We start from the raw sequence: 21,403 nt of genomic DNA on the forward strand, positions 1-21,403 counted from the left end.
AAATTCAAATTAAAAAAAAAGAGAGACACAGAAGTATGTTCTGCAACCTATGTAGACAGCTATATAATATAGAACTTTTCAGGAACATTAAAGATTCAGGTTCAAGGCAATTAGAAATTTGTGCAAAATGCGATAAACTCTACCTTAGAATGGATTAATCTTAGCAAATCTTGTGTTTGCAGAATATCCAGTCACTTGAAGGCTACTTTCCGTAAACAATTACGTTAAAATTCAAACAGGCAATCTGCAAACTCATCTTAAAATGTAGAGAAAACGGTTAAATTGGAAGGTACTTTGTTGGTTTATTTTTGAGAAAGTGAGCATTAGTCTTAAAATGCTATCAAGAGTTATGTTTCCCTACTATTGTTGTTAGCAGAATGCGAATATAAAATGGCATTCTTCATCTCGCTCATACCAAAGGCAAAATTTTGGAAAAAGCAAGTTTCCTTCTTCAAAAGAAAAAAAAAATGACAAAAAAAATCCTTGCAATGCAGAAGCTGGTTTAAAGTTCCTCACCGCAAGAGCATGAAAAATCAATAGAAATGAGACCTTTTACCCTTCTTTGGATTATATTTTTGGCTGCTGTCCCATACCACTTGTCCTAAGAATAAGCGCGTCTGTATTCCCAGGCAGCTATTTTGGAATTGGTCTGTATGTGTTTTCAGAGATCTGCTGCAAAATGATGTACCCATTAACTTGCCTTGTTCAAAAAAGTTTGCAGAATCTTCCTTGCCTATGTGCTTCAGGGTGCATAAAGAAACCTTACACTGGGAGTAATTGGGAAAGCTGCATTTTGTAAACTAAATGCATATATGACAATGTTTTTTGTTGTACACCGCCAAAGAAGGTAGATCCGTGAAAAGCCTATGTTTTTATGATTTATGATTACCAAGTAAACATCCCAATGGAACAGATCGGGAATGCACAGTCTACAGCAGGGGTCTCCAACCTTGGCAACTTTACGACTTGTGGACTTCAACTCCCAGAGGCAGAGCCAGGCTGAGGAATTCTGGGGCTTGAAGTCCACAGCCAAGGTTGGAGACCCCTGGTCTATGTTGTGGTCCGTCAGCAGCCTACGGAGCTGGCAACGGAGTCAGACAGCGATGAGGCTGAGGTGAGGCCAGGGCCATCGGGAAGTGAGGTGTGGACTCCAGAGCTTGATAGTAGTGAGGCAGAGGAACAGGAGGAGCCTGTTCCTAATGCATGCATGAGAAGAGCAGCCAGAAGGCAAGAGCAGTTCAAGTAGAGAGGACGACTTGGGAGTAGGGCCAAGAGATGATTGGCCCCTCCCATAAGGCTTAAAGCAGACCAACAACTGCATTTCAGCTTTGCTGGAAAACAACATTGTAGTTGCGTCTCCTGCTTTGTCCTCTGCTTCGTATCCGTCTTTGTTTTTGTGGCTTCTGGACGTTTGCCAGGAAGGGCCTTTGGCAGTTTGCCTAATTGGACCAAGGTTTGCGAGATAACTGAGGAATTTGTGTTGGGAGGCATTTGTTTTACTCTGAGTTGAACGATGCTGGGAATTAAGTAATTCCCAGCTGTTCGAATAAAGTTTGTTTGTTTGTTTTTCCACGAACTAAGTTTATTACTACCTACTTGGGCCTGGGTCACAACAGTCTATAGAGCATTCCCCAGATACAGCCAGGAGAGAAGATTGATTTCATTTCTTTCATATTATATTTTTAATTCAATACAATAAAATTAATTCCATGTACTGGATCGGTTTTCTATGTGACATTTTAGAAATTAGACCAGGATGCCAACTTTTGTGGAGTTTGATTGCATTCTCTAAGACGTTTGAAACCATAAGACCCTTGGATCATAAATGAGATGGGAAGACCGCTAGAAAAGTAGTTCAGGTGATAAGGGAGATAGCGCTGTGAGAAAAAAATGGCGATACCGGTAGCCCTCGACTTCTCATCACAATTGAGCCCCAAATTTCCGTTGCTAATCAGGACAGCTCTTAAGTGAATTTTGCCCCCGTTTTACCACCTTCCTTGCCACAGTTGTTAAGTGAATCATTGAAGTTGTTAAGTTAGTAACACCATTGTGTGGTGTATCTGACTTCCCCACTGACTCTTGCTTGTCAGAAGGTCGCAAAAGGGCATCACATGACCCTGGGACGCGGCCAGCGTCACAGATACGATCTGAATTTTGATCACGTGACCATGGGGATGCTGCAACAACGGTTGTAAGTGTGAAAACTGAGCAATCGTGTTTTTCAGTGCCATTGTAACTTCAAACAACCACTGAATGAATGGTTAAGTCAAAGACTGCCTATACACAAACCAGGGGTAAAATCCAGCAGGTCCTGGAGAACCAGTAGCGGAAATTTTGAGCAGTTCGGCGAATCGGCAAATATCACCTCTGGCTGGCCCCAGGAGTGGGGAGGGAATGGGGATTTTGCAGTATCCTTCCTCTGCCATGCCCACCAAGCCACGTCCACAGAACTTGTAGTAAAAAAAATTGGATTTCACCACTGACACAAACATCCATAATTTCAGCTGTATAAATTCTCTGAGAAAGGCAATGAAATCTGTTCTTTTTCTTTAGAATCGATCGTGGGGAAAAGCCAATGAACCTTATTTTCAGCAAAACCTACCTGTTAACATGAAACACTGGCTGTTTGATTGGCATGTCCATATCCTCGTAACGTACTTTCACATTTCCTTGCGCACAACTATTCATTTCTCAAGCCGGTTTTGTTGTGTTGTGGTGTTCAGGTGTTTAGTTTAAAACAGGGGTTTTAAAGCAAAGCTGGCTGGGGCATTATGGGAATTGAAGTCCTCCAGGCTTAAAGTTGCCAAGGTTGGAGACCCCTGCTTTAAAAGCATGTGTTCGCAAGGCAGCTTACAGCAGCGTCAACATAATTAAATTAACAGGTAGAAATTTTGACTGTTGCGCAGCTTTGTTTGTAGCCGCCAGATTTGTAACGCTGACGGGATCGATGTTGATGGGATTTGTAAGTGAGCCATAAGCGTTTTTATCCATTTGCTGTTTTTGTTTTAAAGCAGCAGACAATAATTCCCACGACACCAGCACAACTGTAGAGTTAAAACAATCCAATAAACTGTGAATTAAAATAAATGTGGGGGGAAAAAACCATGTCCACTACGTTTGCTAGTGGCAAATGATATTAGAAGGAAGGTCTCAAGGAATAGAGAAAGCGAGAATCAAGGGGCTGTGTTGTTCCTTTTTGCAAATACAGGCTTGCGTATAAAAGATTTTGTCTTAACTGTTGCAAATTATGTGGTGGTGTAAATAACTCATCACGTAATATGCATCACATAAACGATGCAAACCGACAAACTTCGCTGAATTATGCAATTTTACAAACAATGCCAATGGCAATGGATTTTTTTCCCCCTTGTTCGGCCAAGATTTGGAAATTTCAACAAAGACCTTTTCAGATAAATCCACCGACATCCTTTGACAATTGAAAAGTAGAAAGTCTGCTATAGGGACTTGAGGGTTTGCCCTGAGATAAGAAGCTAAAACCCCAAATTAATGCACAGGCTGTTTGTCGTAGTTGTTCAGTGAAACTTATTTCAGTTATCAATCACATTTATACAACTACCCATCTCAAACAAAGGCACCACGATAGATAAGATAATGTAAAATAACAATAGAGGAAGAATTTCTTAAGATAAGGGAGGTGTGGAAGAGGAAAAATTATTGAATGTGGACTCTGAGGTGTACTTTTAATGGAGGCTATAAATAACAACTGCGAAGGGTAATGTTTCTTTTTTATTTTTCACAATCTGTAATTTTGATAAGGAGTTTAGTTACCTCCTTTGCAGCTACAACGTGTGGGATATGATTGGGTGTTAATTGATTTTTGGAGGGGAGGAATCTCCATTAAAAAAAGGAAAAATGAGTACACTATTGCTTCTAGGTGCTTCAAGCATTCATTCTACTCTAGTTCTTCCTGAGTTCTTCCTAGCATTTGCAGACACACACCACCAAATACGTATTTGTAAAGGTTAGATGGCTGCGTCTGTTAAAGGCCATAAGACTACTGAGCGGCAAATTAGTTGCAGTGAACCAGAGTGACTTGTTTAACAACATTATTTTACACAATAACATTTGCAGTATTATGGACCTTGTGCTCAGGTGGAAAAATTGTGGAGAGTATAGGCTGGCTATATAGAAACTTGCTGGAAATACTTGAAAGGAAATGAGTAATTTAGGGTGTGTTGTTTTTAATAAAATTGTTGATTTAAATGACTGTAACGTTATTGAAGCACCGTTTAAATGGTTTTAACTAGTAGGAATAAAGAATTTGCTATAAACTGAGGCCACTTTGGCAAGCACCACAGGATAATGGGAAACTTTCTCATTATCCAAGGAAAAACAACAGTTTAAAGATTTATTGTACTATGTCCTGAGTACTTTTGTGTTTTCCTGCCGGAGAACTCGAGACTCCAGGCATGGGTATCACTCTGTCTTGTAGCTCTATGGACTGGGTTCAAACTTGAAGAGATGGCCCCTTTGCAGATGCTCCCAGTTTTAACTCAGTCCTGAGCTCATTCGGATGGAATTTTGGGGTTCTCTTGATTAGGTGTTTTTATAGCTATACACTGCAGCCGTTTTGAATTTAATTACAGCGCAGGATCCGATGGCCTCACTTGTGCAGCAAAGCGACGTTAGTGGTGTTTGGCAGCGGCCGCCACCAGGCGAGTGCACCGGAGCCACGAAGAGCGACAGGAGGGTTTCCCTCGGCTGAGGACCCCTTTTGCATCCGTGCCCGGGCCTTTCAGAGTTCCTTTGCTTGCAGAGGGCTCAGGCGGCATTTTTAACAGCTTAACAGCTGTGTGGCGGCTCTGAGAAGGCAACGGCCATTTCGGAGCACGCGGGCTGCATGTAGTACATTTTTAAACAGCACAAGAAGCGAAGTGACGGGGCCTCGTCAAATTTTTACCGTGGCTGACCTTGTGGACCACCACCTCCCCTCCGGGACTGTTGAGTAGTAAGGAGAGGGGTGGCTTTATGCAGCTCAGCCAGGCCTGAGTTTACTTAAAGAATTGGTGCCAAGACTGAACCGTTAGAAGGTTGCCAGAAAACTTAAGTACCACCTAGACCAGGGGTGTCAAACTCGATTTTATTGAGAGCTGCATCAGGGTTGTGTTTGACTTGTGGGGGCATGGCCAGTTTGATGTCACTCATTGAGGCTCCGTTTTCGGCTGGGATGGCCTCCTGCAGCCCTCTGCCATTGCGGCCCTTCCGAGCTCCGTTTTTACTGGCAGAGGGCTGCAGGAGGCCATCCCGGTGTAAAATGGAGTCCGGTTGGCTCTCCTGAGCTCCGTTTTCACTAGCAGAGGCCGGATCTAAGAATCCTGTGGGCCGCATCCGGCCCGCGGACCTCTGACCTAGACTAACTAGGAGATATGTCGGTAGTTGGTTTATTGTAAATGTGTAATTGAACTGTGGGAAACTAAATTACCAAACAAATGTGTTTGTGCTTCTTTACGAAAAGCAGCACCATCTAAAAAGAGTGTCTTATTTAGAAGCCAACCTGTCATTAGTTTCTTAATCATACATGTAAATGTGTCAGGTATAATTAGGGATAGTCACAAAGTTAGGCAGGACGTAAGCAGGCCACCCATGGCGTGTATTACATGACTTAAAAACAATAGGGAGGCATCAATACATTCCAGAGGAAGTTGAGCTAATCAGAAGGATTTCCATTTTCAACGAAGTGACCAATTAGACTTAGGTTGCTATTTAATTTGAAGCTGCGAATCAATTTTGGGAGAGGATTTGCATTTTCCCCTTCCCCCCCTTAACTAATTCTAATTCTTTCAACCATAAGTAGAAAGGTCTTCAAAGAAAAACCAGGAAGTCCAGTCGCCTCTTGAAAAAGAACGTTTATGAACACAGTTAAAATTTCAAGATAAATGATTGACTCCTTTTCCCTTGCATGCTTCGAGCGATTTTGCTAAAAAAAAATAAAAATCAGAATCTCAACCCTTTTATATATAAAAGGTATAAAGGGTAGCTTTGGTTTTCCCACCAATACCATCCTAGTTTTGCCTTAAAGTATGTTAAATATAACAAGCACAAAGTTAAAAAGTGATGATATTTACATAATTAATTTGCCAAATACATCTGAATTATATTAAAAGTAACCAAAAATATCTTTACAATCCCCACGGCATGTCGCAACTTTTGAACATCCAGCAATTGAATGTTGAAAAATTTGACACATCCTAAAATTTAGCTATCAAATGCCTAGCCGAGTCGATTTTGATGGATCATTTTATCCTGTTGCTTGAGTGGTGCGGCGGTCTAGAGGTGGAGCTCTTGCTTCACCATCAGGAAGCTGTGAGTTCGATCCTAGGTAGAGGCAGATATTTCTCTCTCTGGGCACAATGAGACCTTATCTCCTGATTATAACTCCGCATTGGCAACAGGAAGGGCATCCGGCCAGTAAACAGTCACCCCCATTCAGTTGCCTCCACCCTGCAAGGGATTATGGGGTCATTAAAAGAAGATAATGATTTTATCCCGTTGCTTTTGGCTTGCATAGGCAGCAGAATAGTCCAAGTCAGGGGTTGCAACCTTAAACACTCAGAGCCACAAAGGTCCTAACACACACATACACCCCATTCAATTCTGGAGCCGACCATAGAGTCTGAAGTCCAGTTCCCCCACCATAGAGACTCTTAGCGCGGCATCCTTTTTCCTCTGCTGACCGGAAGTCCAGTTCCCCCACCATACAGTTTCCTCCTAGTGCGGCGCCCTTTTTCCTCTGCTGACCGGAAGTCCAGTTCCCCCACCATACAGTTTCCTCCTAGTGCGGCATCCTTTTTTTTTTTAATTTGCATTTATATCCCACCCTTCTCCGAAGACTCAGGGCGGCTTACACTATGTTAACAATAGTCTTCATCCATTTGTATATTTATATACAAAGTCAACTTTTATTGCCCCCAACAATCTGGGTCCTCATTTTACCTACCTTATAAAGGATGGAAGGCTGAGTCAACCTTGGGCCTGGTGGGACTAGAACCTGCATTAATTGCAAGCAGCTGCTGTTAATAACAGACTGTCTTAGCAGTCTGAGCCACCTGCCCCAACCGAAAGCCCTATCAATTGTGGAGCCAACCGGCGACAGGGAGCCACAGAAGAGGGATGAAAGAGCCACATGTGGCTCTAGAGACACAGGTTGCTGACTCCTAGTCCAAGTGATTGAAAAGCAGAGAAGAGTGGAGTATACAATCTGTTGCCTGCTGCCATTGTTTGAAAATATTTTCTAATACTTAGAATTAGAAGACGATGTTGTTTTAAAAGATAAATGTGAAGATACTCACAAGTTAAGCTTGGATCTTGGGGATTATGTGGATATACCCATAAAGTTAGTTTGCCATACTTTTTTCTCCTGTGACGTTTTCCAATAAATTACTTCACTTACTATTATTTATTTATTTATTTATTTATTCAATTTTTTATACCGCCCTTCTCCCGAAGGACTCAGATTATACTAGTATAACTTACTGCTTTGAAATTTCCGCTTGATTTATCGATATACTAGAGAATCCTAAACCTGTTGAGCTTCCAAGCCAAGATCATGTTGGTCTAATACTTCTACCTGTTGACACGTGTTACAGAAAATGCATCTCTTTAAAAAAAAAAAAAGTTTATTATATTTGAGTAGAATGAGGTTTTCATAACTCTCGTGTCTATGAGGAAAAAAGTCCAATATTTATAGACCCAGATAGTCGTCCTCTTATGGCTGGATGCTTAGTGACGGTTTGAAGTCATGAGGGATCCAATAAAAGACACAACTCAGATTCAGACTTTCAACAGTCGCACACTCGGCATGTGATTGCTGTGATTTGACGGGGATGTTGCCACGGTCTCAATGTGAAAAATGGTCATAGGTTGGTTCTTTCAGTGGTGCTGTAACTTCAAATGCTCTTTAAATGGCCTGTCGTAAGTGAAGGACTACCTGTATATTATTTGAAATATCCTTATTTAATTCTCGTGATTGTGTACAGTGGAAAGGTTATAGTTTTGATCTGTACGGAAATCACAAAGTCATGATACATAGACTGTTAGTGCAATTACAGAAATTAGAGATGTCTATTACTGATTGATCAGGGGTCGAAGGAATCATTGCCTGACTACTGTGAAGATGGGAAGCAGGATTGATGCTCCTTGTATCAAAAGCTTAGGCTAGAAATTGCTAGCAGTAGCAACCCATATGGTTTGGGTTTCCGGTGCTGTTTTCTAGCAGTTCCTGGAAGGATTCCTATGGATCTAGTGTGTCAACTAGAACTGAGTGTCAGGGTGCCTTAATTACAAGTCTCAAGCTGAGCTTCAAAAGAAATCCAGTTATTTATTAGGAGCTTCATGTCGGCATCCAGCTCTGACCTTACGTAATTTACACTCCAATTGTGACCCTGTTCCCCCCTTCCCCAAGAGTATGCCATCAATCATATTCCCACCAGAGCAATTTCGTGGGTTGTAGAGGTCACTCCCCTCCTGCTGCTGTAGGTAACCCTGGGATACAGCCTTGAGAGGGATAAGCGTGGAATGTGCATCTGTCTTTGGCTGCTGTGCCATTTTGCCGGTTTGCCATTTCTCCCCCCTCCCCCCCCCGGCCTATGGCAACTCAAGAGCAGGCTAGCCTTTGCGAGTTGACATTGAGTATTTGATCAATGTAAAGAACTGAAAGGATTGGGCTGAAATTTGAAATTAAAAGTTAATTATGAAAACAAATGTATATGGCAAATTCATCTTTCTAAATTTAAGTGGGGAAAAAACAAAGAATCTAATGAATAGTAAACCTCTAACTGGTTTTTTTTTTCTGTTTTATTTTTAAGACGAACAAAAATCAAATTAAAGTAGACCTTGTAGATGAAAATTTTACAGAACTAAGAGGAGAAATAGCAGGGCCTCCAGACACACCATATGAAGGTGAGTAATTTTTTTTCTGCTAATCTAAGATTTTAGGTTAATTCCTAAAGCTCATAAGTGTAATATGTCTCGTTTTGGAAGCCCTTTGCAAAACACCGCAAATACGTTGCAAATATACATATTGTAATTTACCCTTGAAGTTAATCATTCGTGCAGGATAACTAAAAGTTGCTTTCTAATTTATAGTACTCAAGCTCTTCAGTAACTCTCGCCATTCTTATGGTCTGGTTTTTGTGTGTGTGTGTAAATTTGGCTTAATTAACCAGTCAGAACATCTTAAATGTTTAAAACGGCATTCAGTCCTTATTCCTTACCAATATTTGCCCAATGAAACAATTGCTGAAAGACTTAAGTTTTACGTTAATAAAACAGCTAGAGCAGGCAAAAAAATATACGGGATTCCAGTTATCTGGGCTTCCTCAGGATCCGTGTATTTCAATCCTGAGGATTCTCAGCAATTCTCAGAACACGGATAGAATTCAGAATATTAGTCCCTGCTTCTAGAGCAGGGGTCTCCAACCTTGGCAACTTTAAGCCTGGAGGACTTCAACTCCCAGAATCCCCCAGCCAGCAAAGCAAAGCTGGCTGGGGGATTCTGGGAGCTGAAGTCCTCCAGGCTTAAAGTTGCCAAGGTTGGAGACCCCTGTTCTAAAGAACTCCCAACTTGTAAAAAGTACCCCAAATTTCCACGCCAGGTAGCACCCACAATGGTTTGCGTTAGGAGCTGCCATTTGGGGGGAACCGCAGCCTAGAGATTCAGGTTTTGCACCGGAATTGTAACTGTTGGACAGTTTCTTCAATTCACTTTTTTTTTCTCTTCTCACCTTCTCTTCCTTGACTCAGCTTAGCAACACAATTCCAGGCAGCTGGTGGGTATTCTGTTGACATGTGAATACTTAGAAAGTTTTAAGTGCATTCACATCTGTCTCTTTCGGCTCGTATAAAGCAAGTAGTTTCCTTAGTGAAAAGCTGTCCCTAAAAATATAAATATAAATATATATAAATATTATATATATATATAAAAGACAAATGCTTGGAACTGGACACAATGCAGAATGTACCTTGAGGGGTGGAAAACACCCTTTTTTTGAAATGGAAACACAAACGTAACAATGGTTCTTGCTTCATTTAAGGCAGAAGTGGGGAAATATGACCCCGTTATGACTTGTGGACTTCAACTCCCAGAATGGCTGGCTCGGGAATTCTGGGAGTTGAAGTCCACAAGTCGTAAAAGGGGTCATCGTTCCCCACTCCTGTTTTAAGGAGTTGGATGTTCGTTTAAAATAGTTAGCGAACAGCTGCGGAGACCTGTTTTCATTGGTGTAGCTCCTTTTAAAGTCGCCGTTTCATGGATCCTAAAGTAGATTTTCTTCTTCTTTAAAAACAATGAAATCCCCATTCAGATGCTTGCTTTCCCCCCCCCCCCAATCTTTTTCGTGGTTTCTGTAGAGGGCCCTCCTATATAGGCTGCGTGCTTGATCATGGCTCCAGCTGGAAAATCTCCGTACTTAGGCTAGATGGCGAGAGCTTGAATGTCTACTCAAGAAAGTAGACGTCGAAATATTCAAGTTCCTTTCACTGGTAGAGTTTTGCCTTCAGAGAAGTCACTCGTGATCTGTTTTTTTTTTTCCCCTTCTGTGGTTCTTTCTCTCATGGCCTTTGTCAGACTGTCGGTCCGCATAGCTTTTAGTTTGTTTTATGAATAGCCTCAGGAACGTCCTTTTTTCTCAGAAGTACTATTTTTGCTGAAGCAAAATTAAATCACCTTTGGATGGATGACCACCATTGTGGTCTTCTTTTTCTCATTTTTTAAGTAGGCAGTTAACCGAATAAAAACTGTGTAAGCGTGGCTTCGTCTTGGGAAGACAACATCAAATTAAACACTTGGTTTTGGTTGGGAAAGAACGTTCTTCAGAAGAGAACCTTCAGGTCGTCTTCTCCTTCACTGACCTTGGCCATTTTAAGCATGGTTGGTTGGAGAATTCTGCGAGTGGAAATCCACAGATCTTAAAAGTTGCCAAGGTTGGACATTCCTGTTCTCTAGATCTTAATCCTGACAGTTCTTCAATCTTTTTCCAGACAAATTCTGATAATTCTTGCGTTGGGTGAGTGGAACTAGTGTTTTGACATCATCCGTTTACATCTAAATTGGTGTTTGCTCCTTGTTAAGTTGTCACTGGAATATTGGAATAGTCTCACCTTCATTTAATCAAATGGAGGGTTTTATTACAGCTTTTAGTAAATTGTGCCCATGTGCCAAGAGCTTTTCTAGGGGGGGGGAGTGGGGGGCGGAAGGAGACAACAGGAAGAAATAAGAACAATTACTGTGGTATTACAGATGATGCACTAAAGGATTTCCACCTCAAGGGGTTTGCAAACTGAGTAATCTCCATGTAATACTTACAATGGTAAACATCCTGGAAGGCCTCCATTACAATTTCCAGCTACATTATAAAAAGAGCCCATCCTGCCTTAGAACCAAAGCAAAACTTTTTAAATCTTACTGTTTATTTATCTTAAAGGAAAGTTCATTGCTGTGATAAATTAATGTCTGATAAGTATTTAGTGGTTATATGTTCTGGTTTTTATAGGAGGAAGATATCAATTAGAAATAAAAATTCCAGAAACGTATCCTTTTAATCCCCCTAAGGTATGGTGAATATAATTATTGTGAATAATTCTTTGGATTCTTTCTTTATGAATCCTTTTTTTGTGTGTGTGCAGTGCTCTTTATTTGTCTTGGCTGCCCCTCCAAGGTCTTTCTAATTGAATACAGACCTCCCCCCCCAATTTTTTTTATCTTTTATGATGCTTTGCGAAACTCCTGCTTATGAAATGCTTTACTGTACAACAAAACTTCCAATTGTGTAAAAATAATTCGTTGTCTCTTTGTTTTAAGTGTGGTAACTAACGAGTGCTAATGTCATTTCAATTGATTTAAGGATGTTTTTAATGAGAGTGCTTCTTATAGTGCTCAAGGGCAGTAATAGAAAATTGTATATATGCTTACGTTTTCAGTGGAACTGATAGGTGGAAATGTTTATTTTCTTGGCTATTAAAAAAAAAAGCCAAATAGATTAATGATAAAACTATAGCAATCATCAAAGTTTTCCCCCTTGTAACAATGGTATCAGTTTGAAAATAACGAAAGCACCATCGTACAGTATTTCTATATTCTCATCCATGCACAGTATGAGAATTGGTGAAGCCTAATACAACATAAAGAGCTTTAATTTAACATGGGCCGCTCTAAATGAGCCAGTGAACCTGCATTTCTTTCACTCAATTCCTACAAATGGCAACAACACATTTTTAAAAGGAGCGCATGAGGATGAATGGCCTGTATCGTGGTTCAGCGCACGATGTTATGCGCAAGCCACCAAAATCCGGTCCTTGCAGATGACTTAAACTCAGGAAGATCTCTTAGTGAAAAGACCACCCTTGCCCCCCCCCCACCTCCTTTTGACCTTGGAAGCTTGTCCCAAACATTTCCTAGCTGTTGTGACTCGTCCTCCCTCCTCTCCTCAGCTGGGCCCCTCCCGTCTCCAACCGGGCCTGTTATCAGACTCCGAGTCTGATAATGAAGATGAATGGCCTGTTATGCCTCCAGCCCTGGCCCCATGCCCGGAGAGGATGCCAGGAGTGAACAAACAAGCCCGATAAACCTCACTCATACAGCATGTGTTCCTTTGGCTCAGCCGTCAGAGGAAGCCAGCCAGGTGCTGGAATTACTGACAGCAGATCCAGCTGAAGACAATGCAGATAAGGTGGACCCTCGCTTCCGGAGATCTGAGAGGCGACGCCAGCAGAAGGAGGGGTGGGGCAGGCCTTGATAAATGCTGAGTCATGGAGCCACACCCCACAGCCTATATAAAGGACCTGCTTTTGGCATTCCAACCTTGAGTCAAGCAAAGTCTTAGCTAGTTTGCTGATATTGGACTTTATCGCTGAAGTCACAAACTGGACTCCTGCCTGCCCTGATAAACCTCGAAGGAACTTGGCAAGCTGCGAAGGCTTTGTTGCCAAGTCTGTTACGGACTTCCTTGACTTGTGCGTTGGAGTGGGAGTGGGACACGACACTAGCTGTCCCAAGTCCCGCCGTGCTTCGCCCATCTGATCAAGAGGCCTTCATTCACAAAAGCTGAATGAAGCTGAATGAATGAACGAAAAGCGTCTCTTTCAAATGCCCCAAGAACTTGTATTCTGAAGTTTGATATAACACTTTCCTTCTCAACGACGACGTTCATAACCGAGGAATGAAATGCGGTTAAGTTAGAGGGGCAGACAGATCATGCTTTCGTTCTCAGTTTCTCCCAGGAATCTTTATTTTGAAAGATTTTTTTAAAAAAACCACCACCACCACACACAACCAGATTTGAAATGGTTTAGAATTTGGAGAAGGCAATGTTTCCGATGCTGATCGTGATGAGTTGACGTTTCATCTCCACCAAAAAAACTAGGTTAATGTTGCTCTTTCCCCCAGTTGTTGGAAGTGAGGTTAGTCTGGTGGTGTCCCAAGGGTGTTTTTTCAGGAGGCTATTGGACTTCGTTTTTTCTTTTGAAGACGTTTTGCTTCTCATCCCAGAAGCTTCTTCAGCTCTGACAGGAAGGGTGGGGGGAATGGAAGGATTTACATTCCTTGCAAGCAGCTGGGCATTTAATCTTCTCATCGTTTCCATCACCCATCTCCTTCCACTTATGACTGTAACTTTGTATCCTTACGACTTATACTAATATTGTTTCCTGATTGCTTATTTGTAGCCTATGACTATGGTTAAGTGTTGTAAGTATTGTACCTTGAAGGTATCTTTTCTTTTATGTACACTGAGAGCGTATGCACCAGAGACAAATTCCTTGTGTGTCCAATCACACTTGGCCAATAAAAAATTCTATTCTATTCTATTCTATTCTATTCTATTCTATTCTATTCTATTCTATTCTATTCTATTCTATTCTATTCTATTCTATTCATTTCCATTCCATTCCATTCCATTTATTTCTATTCTGTTCTATTCTGTTCGCATCCTTTTAGAGGGTCTTTGAAGCACTTGGAGGTTTTTCTGTGTCCTCAGGTTCACCTGAGTGGTGCTCCTACTACTTTTTCCAGAGAAAAATTGCAGACCACAGGAACCATTCGCACCACTCAGGTGACCCTGAGGACACCTGAGGACTGGAAAAGAGCTGATGTAGTTCCCATCTTCAAAAAAGGAAAAAAAACAGATCCAGGAAACTACAGACCTATCAGTCTGACCTCAATACCGGGGAAGATTCTGGAAAAGATAATCAAGCAACGAATCACCGAACACCTAGAAGCAAACAAAGTAATAACCAAAAGCCAACATGGGTTTGTCAAAAACAGATCATGCCAGACTAATCTTATCGCATTCTTTGACAAAATGACAAAATTAGTAGACCAGAGGAATGCTGTCGATATAATTTACTTGGACTTCAGTAAAGCATTTGATAAAGTAGACCATAACCTACTACTAGATAAAGTAGAAAAATGTGGGTTAGACAGCACCACCACCAGATGGATTCGTAATTGGCTGACCAACCGCACTCAACGTGTAGTCCTCAACGGAACTACATCCACATGGAGGAAGTATGCAGTGGAGTACCCCAAGGCTCTGTTTTAGGCCCAGTACTCTTCAACATCTTCATCAATGACTTGGACGAGGGATAGATGGGGAACTCATCAAATTTGCAGATGACACCAAGCTGGCAGGAATAGCCAACACTCCAGAAGATAGGCTCAAGTTACAGAAAGATCTTGACAGACTTGAACATTGGGCGCTATCTAACAAAATGAAATTCAACAGTGAAAAAGTAAGGTTCTACATTTAGGCCAAAAACAAAATGCACCAGTACCGTATATGTGGTACCTTGCTCAATAGTAGTACCTGTGAGAGGGATCTTGGAGTCCTAGTGGATAACCATTTAGATATGAGCCAGCAGTGTGCAGCAGCTGTTAAAAAGCCAACACAGTTCTGGGCTGCATAAACAGAGGATAGAATCAAGATCACGTGAAGTGTTAGTGCCACTTTATAATGCCTTGGTAAGGCCACACTTGGAATATTGCATCCAGTTTTGGTCGCCACGATGTAAAAAAGATGTTGAGGCTCTAGAAAGAGTACAGAGGAGAGCAACAAAGATGATTAGGGACTGGAGGATAAAACATATGAAGAACGGTTGCAGGAACTGGGTATGTCTAGTTTAACAAAAGAAGGACCAGGGATGACATGATAGCTGTGTTCCAATATCTCAGGGGCTGCCACAAAGAAGAGGGAGTCAGGCTGTTCACCAAAGCACCTGAGAGTAGAATAAGAAGCAATGGGTGGAAACTGATCAAAGAAAGAAGCAACTTAGAACTAAGGAGAAATTTCCTGACAGTTAGAACAATTAATAAGTGGAACGACTTGCCTCCAGAAGTTGTGAATGCTCCAACACTGGAAATTTTTAAGAAAATGTTGGATAACCATCTGACTGAGATGGTATAGGGTTTCCTGCCTGGGCAGGGGGTTGGACTAGAAGGCCTCCAAGGTCCCTTCCAACTCTGATGTTATGTTATGACACAGATAAGCCTCCAAGTGGCCTCAAGGATCTTCTAAAAGGATGCAAATGACCAGCTGTCTGCAAGGAATATAAATCCTTCCATTCCCCCACCGTCCTGTCAAGAGCTGAAGAAGCTTCTTGGAGGTGAAGCGAAATGTCTTCAAAAGAAAAAAAAAACCAAGAAAGTCCAGTTGTCTCCTGAAAAAAAAAAAAAAAAACTTTGGGACAACCACGACCTGGATGACTTGAGAATCTCTACAGACTTTTAAGTCTGGTGTTGTGTTACTCGTGAGAAGGTCTGGATGAGAGGACTACGAACATGGCCGTAGGAACTAGCCGTAGGCTCTCTTTTGTCACGGGGACAAAAATACACCTCTTGACAATATTGAACAGCAGAATCAATATCCCAGTTTTTCTCAGACGAACCTAGATGGAGGTTTTGGGTAACTTGGAGCACACAGCATGAACATGTGTTCCAAATTAATAGGATGCCGAGTCCGAATCTGAAGAACCCAGATGTTAAGATGATCACTGTTTTGGGGACCAGCCAACATTGTCCATAAAAACACTGTAAAATTATCCAGTACGGCGGGGGTCCTCAACACACACACACACACACACGAAACCATCCCTTCCACACCCACCCACCCACCCCTGCCACCTGCGGTCCAGAGCCGGAAAAGTTGGCGATCACTGCAGTGTGTTGCTTATCCATTGTGTAGCTGCTATTTTCATTAACAGCTTCTCTTGTATTTTAGGTGCGGTTTATCACCAAAATTTGGCATCCTAACATTAGCTCAGTCACCGGAGCTATCTGTTTGGATATCCTAAAAGATCAGTGGTAAGGTTCCGTTATAAAGTTTGGGGGGAAATCCAAAATCCTGAAAATAATTGGATTATACTTGTCGAGGTGGGAGGAAATAGTGATCCTGTCTTAAGGGAGGATGAGAGGCTGTTAACCGCAGTTTACCCTGACATTTGAAATCTCAAACTAGCTACTGCTGGTTTCCAAATGATTTACCAAAGTGCTTAAGTTGTGAGTTTTCAGCAGCTTCGATCATAATGTTTCCTGAGTTTGATGGCAAAATATACCCTAAGCAAAAATGTTGAAGCATTGAGAGGCAGGAAAAAAAAATAATAACAGGTGGGAATTTTCATTCATGCAACTAAATTTGGCCATATTCCGGAACTAGTGAGATGGTTGAGAAATTTAATAGTTATTTCATTTCTGAACTATAGAAAGTGAACATAAAGAAACACTACTCTGTATCTCACGCTATAATCTTTTTGATTGGATGTGTATAGCTGCCCAGAGGGGTCTAATATTGAATATATATATATTTGTTTTCTGAGGTTTTCACGGGTGTTTGTAGGTAGGTCTTTGGTTATTCGGGTTTTCTCCCACGTAAAATTGGAAGTGTCTTGGCGACGTTTTGACGAAGTCTCATTCGTCATCTTCAGGCTTTAGCTTCGTGCTTCTAGGAGCAATGTGTGCTTGCAGCTGTTTCTTCCTTTTAACTGCTAGTGGTTCATCAGTTCAAACCCCCACTAGCAGTTAAAAGGAAGAAACAGCTGCGAGCACACATTGCTCCCAGAAGCACGAAGCTGAAGCCTGAAGATGACGAATGAGACTTCGTCGAAATATATATATATTTTACCATTGATATCGCCCTCCTCTAGTAACCTCCTCTAGTGAACCAGTTACTAGACGCTAAAATATCGTTGTAGCTTCATTTTGAACAGGAAAAAAAAAAACCAGTCCAGTTGTCTCCTGAAAAAAAAAAAAAAAAACTTTGGGACAACCACGACCTGGATGACTTGAGAATCTCTACAGACTTTTAAGTCTGGTGTTGTGTTACTCGTGAGAAGGTCTGGATGAGAGGACTACGAACATGGCTGTAGGAACTAGCCGTAGGCTCTCTTTTGTCACGGGGACAAAAATACACCTCTTGACAATATTGAGCAGCAGAATCAATATCCCAGTTTTTCTCAGACGAACCTAGATGGAGGTTTTGGGTAACTTGGAGCACACAGCATGAACATGTGTTCCAAATTAATAGGATGCCGAGTCCGAATCTGAAGAACCCAGATGTTAAGATGATCACTGTTTTGGGGACCAGCCAACATTGTCCATAAAAACACTAAAATTATCCAGTACGGTTGGGGTCCTCAACACACACACACACACACACGAAACCATCCCTTCCACACTCACCCACCCACCCCTGCCACCTGCGGTCCAGAGCCGGAAAAGTTGGCGATCACTGCAGTGTGTTGCTTATCCATTGTGTAGCTGCTATTTTCATTAACAGCTTCTCTTGTATTTTAGGTGCGGTTTATCACCAAAATTTGGCATCCTAACATTAGCTCAGTCACCGGAGCTATCTGTTTGGATATCCTAAAAGATCAGTGGTAAGGTTCCGTTATAAAGTTTGGGGGAAATCCAAAATCCTGAAAATAATTGGATTATACTTGTCGAGGTGGGAGGAAATAGTGATCCTGTCTTAAGGGAGGATGAGAGACTGTTAACCGCAGTTTACCCTGACATTTGAAATCTCAAAACTGGCTACTGCTGGTTTCCAAATGATTTACCAAAGTGCTTAAGTTGTGAGTTTTCAGCAGCTTCGAACATAATGTTTCCTGAGTTTGATGGCAAAATATACCCTAAGCAAAAACGTTGAAGCATTGAGAGGCAGGAAAAAAAAAATAACAGGTGGGAATTTTCATTCATGCAACTAAATTTGGCCATATACCGGAACTACTGAGATGGTTGAGAAATTTAACAGTTATTTCATTTCTGAACTATAGAAAGTGAACATAAAGAAACACTACTCTGTATCTCACGCTATAATCTTTTTGATTGGATGTGTATAGCTGCCCAGAGGGGTCTAATATTGAATATATATATATTTGTTTTCTGAGGTTTTCATGGGTGTTTGTAGGTAGGTCTTTGGTTATTCGGGTTTTCTCCCACGTAAAATTGGAAGTGTCTTGGCGACGTTTCGACGAAGTCTCATTCGTCATCTTCAGGCTTTAGCTTCGTGCTTCTAGGAGCAATGTGTGCTTGCAGCTGTTTCTTCCTTTTAACTGCTAGTGGTTCATCAGTTCAAACCCCCACTAGCAGTTAAAAGGAAGAAACAGCTGCGAGCACACATTGCTCCCAGAAGCACGAAGCTAAAGCCTGAAGATGACGAATGAGACTTCGTCGAAATATATATATATTTTACCATTGATATCGCCCTCCTCTAGTAACCTCCTCTAGTGAACCAGTTACTAGACGCTAAAATATCGTTGTAGCTTCATTTTGAACAGGAAAAAAAAAGAGAAAATAAGCAGGGTTAATATCCAGGAAAAATGGGATCAAGCCAACAGTTGATGCATAGAAAGAGTTTAGCCAAGTGAATAGCAAGCAGAACGCCCCATTGATGATTTTGGACTTATAGTAGTGGCCAAAATTATGGAAACCTTTTGGGAAAAGTCTATTTTTGAGGTTTGGTGGCTAATAACACCACAGTTATTTTTGGAGTTTCAAGATAATCCTATTCCACTGCTGGGATGGCCTGGGAATAGCCCAGACCTTCACCCAATGGAAAATCTATGGATTTTCCAACTCATGAAACTTGGTAGTCAGAAGCGACCCAGCAATAAAACCCAGTTAATAGAAGCCATCCTTCAATCTTGGTTTCGCATTGTAACAGCTACAGAATTAAAAGACTTGCTTCACTCCATGGGAAGATGTTGTAAGGCCGTCATTCATGCTAAAGGTTACCCAACTTAAGTATTCACTGACATGGTGATCATTTTTGTATCTCTCTTTTTTTTCTATGGTGATATTTTTGTAGATCTTATTTTTTCCATGTGTTTCACTTTTCTCCTTTATACTGTAATTGCTATTCTAATAACTATTCTAAAAGTTTATTGCATTACATTCTCGATTATCTTTCCATTGATATATAATTTTATGATACTACTCCGAAAAAAAGTGGTGTTATTAGCTAGTTTTTAAAAAATAACACTTTTCCCAAAAGGTTTCCACAATTTTGGCCGCTACCGTAGACAGGTGGTGATTTTCCACCTAAGGGACATCACAGCGGTCTTGTCTCGTACTAAACAGTCTGTTAAATCTTGATGCCCCACCTATGTCGGTCACATCCTATTGGGGGTCATACTGGTAGGTGTGAACTCATTCCAGCTGTGTCTTTTCAGGGCCGCGGCGATGACTTTAAGAACAGTGTTGTTATCCTTACAAGCCCTCTTGGCAGCTGCAGAACCCGATGACCCACAAGATGCAGTTGTGGCAAATCAGGTACAACCGCTCTTATTCCCCTTCCCTATTAGAAAATCAAGAAGAGGGACTTTTAAAAATCTGGAAACAAGCAAGTGAAAAAAATGCTTTTGCTTGCTGGGTTGCATATTCTCCCAAGGATGATGATGATGATGTATTATCGGAGTGTTACTACAGGTTTCTGCACGCTAGCTCCAGATTTGTCCTTTCCGCAAGATGTCAGTTTGTCTCTTTTTTTCTATGGTGATAGTTTTTGTAGATCTTATTTTTTCCATGTGTTTCACTTTTCTCCTTTATACTGTAATTGCTATTCTAATAGCTATTCTAAAAGTTTATTGCATTACATTCTCGATTAAATGATCTTTCCACTGATATGTAATTTTATGATACTACTCCCAAAAAAAGTGGTGTTATTAGCTAGTTTTTAAAAAATAACACTTTTCCCAAAAGGTTTCCACAATTTTGGCCGCTACCGTAGACAGGTGGTGATTTTCCACCTAAGGGACATCACAGCGGTCTTGTCTCGTACTAAACAGTCTATTAAATCTTGATGCCCCACCTGTGTTGGTCACATCCTATTGGGGGTCATACTGGTAGGTGTGAACTCATTCCAGCTGTGTCTTTTCAGGGCCGCGGCGATGACTTTAAGAACAGTGTTGTTATCCTTACAAGCCCTCTTGGCAGCTGCAGAACCCGATGACCCACAAGATGCAGTTGTGGCAAATCAGGTACAACCGCTCTTATTCCCCTTCCCTATTAGAAAATCAAGAAGAGGGACTTTTAAAAATCTGGAAACAAGCAAGTGAAAAAAATGCTTTTGCTTGCTGGGTTGCATATTCTCCCAAGGATGATGATGTATTATCGGAGTGTTACGCAGGTTTCTGCACGCTAGCTCCAGATTTGTCCTTTCCGCAAGATGTCAGTTTGTCTCTTTCCCCCCCCCCCACTCCTCTTTTGACACAGTACAAACAGAATTCAGAAATGTTTAAACAGACAGCTCGACTTTGGGCGCACGTTTATGCTGGAGCACCAGTTTCTAGTCCGGAATACACCAAGAAGATAGAAAATCTTTGCGCTATGGGATTTGATAGGGTAAGCCTCGCTTCTCATATGGACTGCTCTCTCTCTCTCTCTCTCTCTCTCTCTCTCTCTCTCTCCCTCCCTCCCTCCCTCTCTCTCTCTCTCTCTCTCTCTCCCTCCCTCCCTCCCTCTCTCTCTCTCTCTCTTTTTTTTTAACCAAATCTGCTTTCCTAAGATTCAGAATTAGAGCTACCTACAATCTCAGTTCCCATTGCTAATTGAAGACAGGGGTTAAGTGGGATTTGCCCCAAAGTTCTTAAGGGAATCACCGCCGTTGTCAAAATTACCGGTTGTTAAGCGAATCTGGCTTTTTCCCCCGTTGACTTGGCTGGTCAGAAGCTCGCAACCGTCGTAAATATGAGCCCATTGCCGAGCGTCGGAATTTTGATCACGTGACTGGATAGAAAAAACAGTCCTACGTCACTTTTCTCAATAGCTTTGGAACGGTCACTAAAATGAACGGTTGTAAATTGTCACACACACACGCTTTCTATTATTAGCGTCAGGGTGAAAAATGGGTGTTTTGTTTAGTTTTTATTTGATAAAATAAAACCTCAGTTGCTTCTT

At 41.5% G+C, this 21,403-nt stretch overlaps 1 protein-coding gene across 2 annotated transcripts in view; it reads left to right on the forward strand.

The window, feature by feature from the left end:
- UBE2K (ubiquitin conjugating enzyme E2 K) overlaps nucleotides 1-21,403 on the forward strand; it is a 37,709-nt gene that overhangs the window by 12,052 nt on the left and 4,254 nt on the right. The window contains exons 2-6 of one of the 2 annotated variants that reach the window (XM_058192974.1): nucleotides 8,826-8,919; nucleotides 11,511-11,569; nucleotides 16,230-16,312; nucleotides 19,678-19,777; nucleotides 20,720-20,848. In XM_058192974.1, coding sequence (XP_058048957.1) covers nucleotides 8,826-8,919; nucleotides 11,511-11,569; nucleotides 16,230-16,312; nucleotides 19,678-19,777; nucleotides 20,720-20,848 — 465 coding nt within the window. Of the gene's footprint in view, nucleotides 1-8,825; nucleotides 8,920-11,510; nucleotides 11,570-16,229; nucleotides 16,313-19,677; nucleotides 19,778-20,334; nucleotides 20,485-20,719; nucleotides 20,849-21,403 lie in introns of those variants that run through there. The other variant, XM_058192973.1, reaches the window with a different exon arrangement.

Source organism: Ahaetulla prasina, chromosome 8 (genome assembly GCF_028640845.1).
Source record: "Ahaetulla prasina isolate Xishuangbanna chromosome 8, ASM2864084v1, whole genome shotgun sequence".
NCBI lineage: Eukaryota > Metazoa > Chordata > Lepidosauria > Squamata > Colubridae > Ahaetulla > Ahaetulla prasina.